The 9,857-nt window shown below is 36.5% G+C and overlaps 1 protein-coding gene across 1 annotated transcript; it reads right to left on the bottom strand.

Moving 5' to 3' along the window:
* Positions 1–643: 643 nt before the first annotated feature.
* Positions 644–3,838, bottom strand: LOC137735017 (probable serine/threonine-protein kinase At1g01540). The gene is made up of 7 exons (XM_068474369.1): positions 3,128–3,838; positions 2,153–2,257; positions 1,945–2,067; positions 1,663–1,833; positions 1,429–1,558; positions 1,124–1,333; positions 644–1,035 (listed from the first exon to the last, which is right to left on the bottom strand). Exons 1-7 carry the CDS (start codon positions 3,679–3,681, stop codon positions 1,006–1,008), a joined length of 1,323 nt encoding a protein of 440 aa, XP_068330470.1. The 5' UTR covers positions 3,682–3,838; the 3' UTR covers positions 644–1,005.
* Positions 3,839–9,857: the final 6,019 nt, after the last annotated feature.

Genomic DNA, 9,857 nt, shown 5'->3' with positions numbered 1-9,857 from the left:
TAAACACTAGAAGAAAAACAAATCAGCCGATTGCATTGGTGAAGCAAAAAGCACAAGGGTCCTAGAAGTGTTTTATGGATAACTTGCTACATGCTTTTTAAAAAAGTACTTGGATTTTCAATACAAATTTCAACATTTAATAAGAGCACTTTCTAATAAAATCGCTTATGACCAAAAGTGATTTCTATAAAAGTAGACCTAAACATCATGTTAATATAGGGAGTATACACAAACGTGAAATTGTACAAAACGTTTAATTAAAAATGATCTGAGAAACACTAAGACATCAATGAAAGGGAACAAACCCTTACATATACAATTTATTGTCGACTTCGTGTCAGTCAAATTGAAAGTTTACAACCATTTTTATTTGTGCGTCCTCGTTAAGGGGTCTACAGCTCATCACCATCTAACATTGAGGCTGGCATTGATGGTGACAGGAAGTTGGAAGCCAACATGAACAATACAAGTATTAAACAATTCATTCCTTAACGCAACTGGAGTGTGGACAATCAAATTGAAAGGGAATGCACATAAGTAACTTTATCAATGCCTAAACTGAGAAAGAATACATACAAACATACATACATACATACACTTATATATAATTATATATTTTTTGATGCAACACTAATGATATATCTTGTTTTTACAAGCAAAGCAACAGTAATGAATTATATTTCCTATGAGAATGAAGAACAAATTGTTTGAATTGTACAAGTGCATCCGAATTCGGTGCACATCCTAAAAAATATGCAATTAAGGAGGAAAAGGATTTAAATTAGTGAACATACAACAAAAATCAGGGTAGAAGAAATATGAGATTCAGAAACCTGGAGATAAAGATGTTAGTCACGCAATCCTCTCGGGGCATTATCTCCACCTTGTAGGTTGGTGATGGTTCCTACCAGTATAACCTTCGCTAGTATCAGAAATCCTTTCGTTCAAGTGTTTATCATTTATCTTCACAACAACATGATTGACCTGTTGAGAATCAGGGTCTGATCAGGACGTATCTCTACCAGGTTGGCGTTCCTGCATGTCAATGACATTGGATAAGGAGTTTTATATTAAGAACAGAAAGCGATCAAGAATCATGAGATTAGTTTTCAATTGTACATACATCACGGAATAGCAAGTCATCAGCCTCGAGCATGTGGATCACACGTCCCATTTTTGGCCTTTTTGTGGCATCAGGATCAACACATCGAAGAGCAACCAACAGAGCACGTTTAAGTGCTTTTGAAGCAGGCATCTCTTGCAGCTTGGGATCAACCACATCCTCTGCTTTTCGTTTCCCAACCATGGTTTTTAACCATTCAACTAGATTCACCTGATAATATTCATTAAATTCAATTACAGTTAGTAGCAGGGGAAGAAAACTTGATACATGAGGGGGGTTGTGGGGGGGAAGGGTCAAAACCTAACCTCTCCTTGTGGTCGACTATGATCAACGGGGCTTCTCCCGGATATAAGCTCCATAATAAGTATTCCAAAGCTGTAAACATCACTCTTCTCATTCAGCATTCCCGTGCAAGCATATTCCGGTGCAACATAACTAAAGAACCACCAAATATAAGATTGATTTTCAAGCACATATGACTCTATGCATATGATAAGATAAATTTGTAAATAAAATATTAAATGAAAATGAGAACTAACCCAAATGTTCCCATCACTCGAGTTGTCACATAACTGTTCTCAGAGCACAGGAGCTTAGCAAGCCCAAAATCAGATACTTTGGGGTTCCACTGGCGATCAATTAGTATGTTGCTAGATTTCACATCTCGATGAACAACCTTTGGTTCAAGACCCTCATGAAGATAGGCCAACCTGCACAATGAGGGAAACCCAAAGGTCACTTACATACATCAATATGAATCTAGCTTATTCTTTTTGAGAAAGTAAAAGAATAGTCGAGCAAAACTAATTTAATCCGAATACCCTTTTGCTGTTCCCAGTATAATATTCATACGGATATCCCATGTTAGTGGGCTGACTTCACCAACATCCCCATGAAGCCACTGATCCAGATTGCCATTGTCAACGTACTCATACACAAGCATCCTACGAAAGAAACCAGAACTTATATAACATCTCTAAACACACAACAAGAACCTCAAACTCAAATTATAAGATAAAACATCAGTACCTGTATGCACCCTCAACACAGTATCCAAGTAATCTTACAAGATTTTTGTGTCTCACACGCCCAATTGCTTCCACCTCCACTTTAAATTCCTTCTCTGCTTGACCCCTGAAGATCAGCCAGTATCATAAGCAAATGCGTAACTCACATGCTTAAAAGATATTGGGATATCCAAAAGGGAAGGCACAAAGTACCGATCAGTTAATCGTTGGCAATGCAGCCATACACACTAAAGTACAAACAGTGACAACGAAAAGACATTTGAGATAAGTCAAATTGTGCTGTGTGAAGAGAGAGTAAAGTGAGGAACTGATTCTGATGACATCTTCATCAATTCAAGCTTGACTAAGCACAAGAAACTTAAAAAGAAGATGGGTTGGTTTCTTTTTCAGCAAGTATGCAACTTTACAGCACAATTCTAACAAACGCAAGACAAGAATAACTGGAAAAAAGGGACTCAGTAATAATAGATAACCGAACAGTGAAACGCCGACACACAGAAGTACCCTGTTTGGTTGCCGAGAAAATGCAGAAACAGAACTAAAATATATAGTACATATATGTATGTGTATATATACACACAGAGGAAGAAAAAAAATCCTTGAAGTTAACTTCTTACAGTTACTCAGACCAGAAAAACTTGATACTGTTACACCTAACCCATCTCTCTATCATTGTAAACATTGTATCACAATTATGAGACATATCCCAACGCCAAAAAAAACTTCTATTTTTCAGCAACCAAGCATAATTCAACTGAAAATAATCAATCTAATGTCAAATATTACAATAAAAACATCAAAAATTCATCATCTAACATCCAAAATTCATCATCAAATATTGTCTAATCAGAAAAACCCCACCAACCCATATCCAAATCAATCCAGAAATAACTAAATTCACAAAAAAAATAAAAAATAAAATAAAAAAGTTTCAATCTTCGAAGAAAATTGTAAAAAATAAATAAAAACTAAGTACCTGTTATTCAACAAGTTCTTGACAGCAACTTTAGTCCCGTCACTGAGAATCCCACTGTAAACAATCCCATACCCTCCTTCCCCAATCACATTCTCCTCACACAACCCATTCGTCGCCGCCTCCAGCTCCCTCAGAGTGTACCATCTCCCCCAACCCAGATGCGACACCTCCGGCCCCACCACATTCCCGCTCCCAAACGACGCCGTCTCGCACCCGCTATTCAATGTCCCCCTGCTCTCCCCGCTCGACGCCCGGTCCGAATACACCACCACCCGGTGCTCCGGCTTCCCGATCTCGACGTGGAGGTCGTTGACGATTTCCTGGATTTCCTTCGATTTGACTGGAGTAGGGGGCAAGTCGGCGGCGGCGGGCTTGGCCTTGGCCTTGTGGGCCCGGGAGCGATGACGAGAGGTGAGGCAGAGGGAGAGGAGGAAAAGGATCAGGACTATCAGAGAACCGACAAGGATTCCAATGACGACCCAGAGACGGAGCCCAAAGATTGATGTCGGTTTCGAGAGCTGCGAGTTCACAAACGCCGCGTCGTACAACGACATTGCGAATACTAAGAGAATGGCTCAGACAGTTCGCTGCTTGGATTGTCGGTTCTGTCGCATTGGGTCTCCGGAGTTTGATTTTCCGGCGATCGGAGAATCGATGCAAAGTATTTTCAGAGTTTAGAAAGCTCGAGATGTTACGAGGTTTGTATAAATATGAATATGAAAAAAAATGATCCGTCTCTGTGTCATTATTTTTTTCTTTTTATCTACTTTATTATTTTTTGGTGGGTGGCTTTTTTTAAAGAATAATGTGAGGGAAATCAAAATTTTAAATCAAATTTGTAAACTAATGTTTATCAGAGGTCTTATGTTATTGGTTAATTAAATTTAACTACCGTATTAAAATAAAATTTTCAGACATATTTTGAGTGTCATTTGTCGCTAAATAAATAAGTATCCGGATTTATTATCTTTATATAATCTCAACAATTTTTCGGAATATGATTTCGAATGATACGTCTCACTAAAGTCAGTAACTCTCCATATTTCTTATCTTTATCAAGGCTTGTTGCCATTTGTTCAAACTTAGATGAAGTTGTTATCAGAAATATAATCACTGCCCACTAGGCATGCAATTGTTGGAGCAACAGAAAGATCGAACCAAATTAATACCAAGAACTTTCAACTGAATTGCACAAAAGAGTCAAAATTTAATTGCTATACAAAACTATTGGTTCAATCGCAAACAATCGAAATTCAAAACCCTACCTCCTCCATTCTCTGGGAGCGAAGCTTTCTTCAGGTAACATCTTTGATGGAGGCGGCAAAATCGAATCATCGAAACCGCCAAAACCTCTATCAAAGCCCTGGTTGGGTGGGAGTCGACAAATGAGTCAAAGCATTGGGAGGGGAGTCTGGGGTCGTAGCCCAGATAACTGACATCATCGAACGGGCGAGTTGAACCGATGGTTGGGACTGAGTCGTTTTTGGTCATCATGCTTCTCTTTGGCCCAGTGGGTCCCTTTCTCCTTTGGCCTAGCCTTTCATTGGAGATGGTTTTTTTCTTAGTTCGGGCTATAGCATAGGCCATAGCCCTATGGCTTGATCTATTGGAGATGACTTTAGTGTAGATAATATCATGTTGTTAAAAAAAATAAAAATAAAAAAACTAATCTTTACAAAATTTGGTTTAAAAATTTGGTCTCCCTAACATCATCAGTTTTAAAAATATTTACAAATAGAGTCAAATTATAAAACTATATTTTGAAGAAAAATTAAGTGGTGTAATCAATTGAGATTTTGAGAGATTATAATTCTTTTTACAAATCTAGAAGTATTTAATGAGGATTTTCAGTGATTTAATTAGAAATTGATTTTAAAGGATTTTAAAAAGTTAAGGAATTCGATGGAATTTGAAAGATTTCGTAGTTTATTTTAAGCATTTACAAATCTCACATCTCCCCTAAGAAATTGAAGGAATGCACCCAAAACTTTACATGTATCCAATCGAGATTTTGATGGATTTTAATGAATTTATAAATTCATGGATTTTGATAGAGTGTAAATGATTTATAAAGATTCTATGTAAATGTTGAGTGAGTTCTCTCAAATTCTCAAGGGAGAGGTGAGATTCGAGACTACTTAAATTACACTACAAAGTCTCTCGATTTCCCTCAAAGTCTCCAACTTTTTAAAATCTTTTTAAATAATTTCAATTGAATATATCTGAAATGTTATAAACTCCTTCAAAATCCTAATTGAATATACTTAAACTTTTAGAGAATTACTTAAAATCTTGATTGAATACTCCTGAATTTGTAAAAAAGAATTAAAATCTCTCAAAATCCCAATTGAACACACCTCCCGTTATAATCTAAAAATCAATTAAACTTCATCAAAATCTGCATATTTATAAATTCAGTAAAATTCCTTAAAATTCTAATAGAATACACTCACTAAGTTTTTTATTTATTTTAAGGAGAGACAATATGTAACGCTTGTCTTCCTTTTTCTTTATCCTACCTTTTTCTCTTTCTCCATTTCTCCTTCATTCTTTTTTTCTTTCTCTTTCTGCTACTTTTTTTCACCATACTTGTCTCCCGCCTCCTATTCTTCTTCTTCTTGTTTGTATTATTCTGTAAATTTATGAGCTTTTTTTTAGAATGATTGGGATTTTAGATTGTTGGTTTTTTATTTTAGTATTTTTTAAAAGTGTTTGATTTTGAAGTTTTGGTTGATTTGGATGCAGGAGTTTTGAAACCGATCTTACAAAAGTGCAGAGATTGTTGAACTAGTCTTGCAGACGTGTAGAAAATTTTGAAATTGATCTTACAAAAGTGCAAGGAATTTTGAGACTGGTCTTGCAGTAGTGTAGAAAATTTTGAAATTGATCTTGCCAAAGTGCAAGACATTTTGACACTATTCTTGCAAAAGTTTATTAAATTAGCAGGAATTATCCGCCTTGGGTATTGTTATTAATTACCCACTATGATATGAGACATCCTAGCCAACAACCGACCCGTTTTTTATTTCCAATTTCATATGGGTGTTTTTTTTTTTTTTTTTTTTTTTTTTTTTTTTTTTTTTGGAGGTAATTGGGTTTTCTAGGTGCCAAAGCAGCAACACTGCCAACATAGAACTTGCTGGGGAAGCTTTGGAGGTCATTGGGTTGCCAGGGCTGGCATGAAGTGACGTCGACGGCGGCCGTGAAGAGAAAAGGGAGGAAGGGTCAGGTGGGGTGGGCACAGAGGAGAGAAGGGATGTAAGGTTGGGTGGGAGCAGGGGTTGAGGTAGGAGAGGCCCATATTTTTTTTTAAATTTTTTTTAATATCCATGTGGTGCCCAGTCATTGTCCACGTGGGTGCCACGTCACCAGTTAACAACTGATTTAACAACTTTAACGGATGTATGAAAGTGTTCCAAAATTATAACTTCAGGTACTACTTTGGGATGAAAAAAACTTCATGTACCAAATGTTGAAAATCATGAAACTTTAAGGTAGTAAACTGATATTAACCCTAGATTTATTGTAGTTCCCCCTTCACCACTGCATATAGATTTATTATAGTTCCCCTTCACCACTGAATCATCCCAACATTTCCTCAGGTCTATCAAAACCAAGGGTTTGTTTGGACTTTCCAAAGTGGAGAATTTTGTTATGGTGCACTTGGATCGGCCCTACAAAATAAACCATTATATTTCCATCAAGATTTCCATAAATGTTATACTTGTCTATATGTTGTGTTCCTTCCTAGTGCAAAAATATGGTTAGTATAATGGCACAAGTAAAGGTGTTCAACCACAGGGACTGATTGAACCTCTATAAATCACTAACTTTGAAAGAACCCTAACTAAAGAATGAAAGTAACCAATTGAGAGTAGTTTTTGTGCTGTAAAATTAATTAAATTAAAATGCAAGAATGTAGAAGCAAATAATATATTGATGTAGAAGCAATGGAGATGAGGTCAGGGATTCGAATTCACCATTACAAAACCAATTCCCTGTTTATAAAGTTATGTCATATTCAACTACCAACTTGTTTCCTGAGTTCGTTTTACATATATATGATCAGCCATATGATGTGTGGTTTTGATCAAATTCTCGTAATCTACAACCTAATTGGGATGTTCAACTTCGGTTTCTAATTAAGAGTCTTTAGCATGCAAGAAAACGTTAAAGAACCAAAGAAAATACATGGCAGGATGTTTGCATAGCATTCTCTTCATTCATTCACATGTCTACCAAGATTAAGCATGATGTTTACTCTAATCTTGATTAAATGATCTGTATTTAACCCCTAATGGTGATCAAATATTAAAATCAACAAACAAATTTAACAATCGATTTAGTGAGTGAAACAGGAAGCAGATTGATAAATTGAATACTTTAACTTGCCCTAATCCAATAAATCTGCTAAGTGTAACCCTAATCTAATTAACCCTAGGACTACATAAACATATTTTCAGCCACAAATTTGGAGGAACCCCTTATGCCATTCAGAAAATCCTTGCCGCATGCCCTAGCCTTCATTCTCCTTCATTCATTCACTCCATACACTTCCATCTACAACCTGCCGCAACCCTTCACCATAATCAGCCATAATTCATCATCCCAAGCAAGAATACATCATTCATAACCCCCAAAACCACCACCCACACCTTGTGCTGCAGAAAGGAAGAAGGAGGAAAGCCCTAGACGTGCATGTCATTCGACTTGGAGTTGCTGGAACGTTTTAGGTGTAATCTTTCTTGTACTTTCAATGTTTAAATTCAATGATCTTTGTTTTGTGAGTATGAGTAACTAATCCCCTCCTGGCTAAGGGGAATTTCGAAACCATGGCTATATTTGCATTATGGTTTGATTACTTCCAGTCGTGATTTCATGAATGGTGAATTCAATTTACTTATCTATTTGAATTAAAACTTGTTTGTGTATGTGGGTTGAGAGTGCACTGATAGGAGCATATTCATGCGACTTAAATGGCTTGTTCTCGTGCATTTACGTTATGTTTCTTTAGTTATTTTAGTACTTTAAGCTATTTTCGTGTGTTTGTAGGTCCAAAGGGCTAAAGGAGCAAAAAGATGCATTTTGGAGACTTTTGGAGCACTTTTGGGCTAAGGATGGATAGCTTATGCTTGGAGCCAAAGTGTTGGACGAAATTGAAGACCTAATTGAAGACCAAAGTGTTGGAACCTTGTTCCCTTTAGTTTTAGGACATTTAAACCTTTCCTATATCCTTAGCCGTGCATAACATTCCAACATTCCACTCCTTCATTTCAGCCACACTCCCACATATCATTACATATCATTCACCACTTATCATTCACCACTTATCATATCATTCACTTATCTTATCATCCACTTATCATATCATTCACTTATCTTATCATTCACTTATCATATCATACACTTATCATAACCATACACTTATCACTTATCACAACAACCTTGCACATGCACATTCATCCACATGCACCCATAATCATTCACTCATCTTTAATCCACATGCATCTTCCATAAATCAAATCAGCCACATCCACATGCACTTATTCCACTTCATCATTACACCACATTCTCTCTCTTTAATCCACATGCATTCAATCATTCACTCCACACTCATTGCACATGCATTCCCACCCTTTAATCACATGCATAAATCAGCCACATGCATCTCCCATCACCATTTCAGATTTCCACCAAGTTCCTAGCTGTCATGTTCCTCTCTTTCTCCCTATAAATACCATACACACTTCACACAACATTCATACATAATTCACTCATTCATAAACTCATCCATTTCAGAAATTCAACCATCACACCAATCCTTGGCCGTGAGTTTCCCTACTAATCCAAACACCACTCCAACCACTCCCCATCCCTCCAAAACACTTCACACTATCCCAAAACTCACCTTAGACCTTGTGATACAACAACGAGGAAGAGAAGAGTGCCTAAACGTTCATACAATTCAAGTTTGAGTTGTTGGAATGTTTAGGTGTTTCTTTGATTTCAATGTTTAAATTCAATTCTCTTTGTTTTGTACGTATGAGGAATGGAAGAGAAGAGTGCCTAAACGTTCATACAATTCAAGTTTGAGTTGTTGGAATGTTTAGGTGTTTCTTTGATTTCAAAGTTATGAGGAACTAAACCCCCCTTGGCTAAGGGGGGATTCGAAATATATGTTTATGCTTGCATTTTGATTTGATTACTTCTAATTGCGTTTCATAAGTTGTGGATTCAATTTGTTTAACCGTTTGATTGATAACTTATTTATGTATGTTTATTGAGAATGCGCGCTTAATTTTCATGCATGAATATGACGCTAGAATATAAGTGAGTTTCACCTAATCGTTATGAACTTATATTCACAAGTAGTGGAGGTTGCTTATAAACAATCGCGTTAAACGAATTCTTGGCATAAGTTTCATGCGTATTCCATAGTAACGAATGCCTCGTCAACACTTATAATTTTCATAGAGCGTAATGATTCTTGCTTGTATCTCTATTATGCAATCATGTAGGGGACTTGTAGGGAATGTTTTGGGTTGTCGTATGCAATCATCCAATTCAATAACGTTAGGAAGATTTGAAAGTTAATTTAAGCGGACCTAATTAACTTGGAGCGTTGAGAATTCATGGTTTATTGAAATGCAATTGGAAATCGTTTTATTATGCAAGTGTAACATGTATGGAGATGAACCCCTTAGCTATTCTATCATCCATTCATTCCATC

This window comes from Pyrus communis, chromosome 5 (assembly GCF_963583255.1).
Source record: "Pyrus communis chromosome 5, drPyrComm1.1, whole genome shotgun sequence".
Lineage (NCBI taxonomy): Eukaryota > Viridiplantae > Streptophyta > Magnoliopsida > Rosales > Rosaceae > Pyrus > Pyrus communis.
The sequence above is the reverse complement of the archived record's forward strand: the minus strand, read 5'-3'. Positions and strand labels throughout refer to the sequence as shown.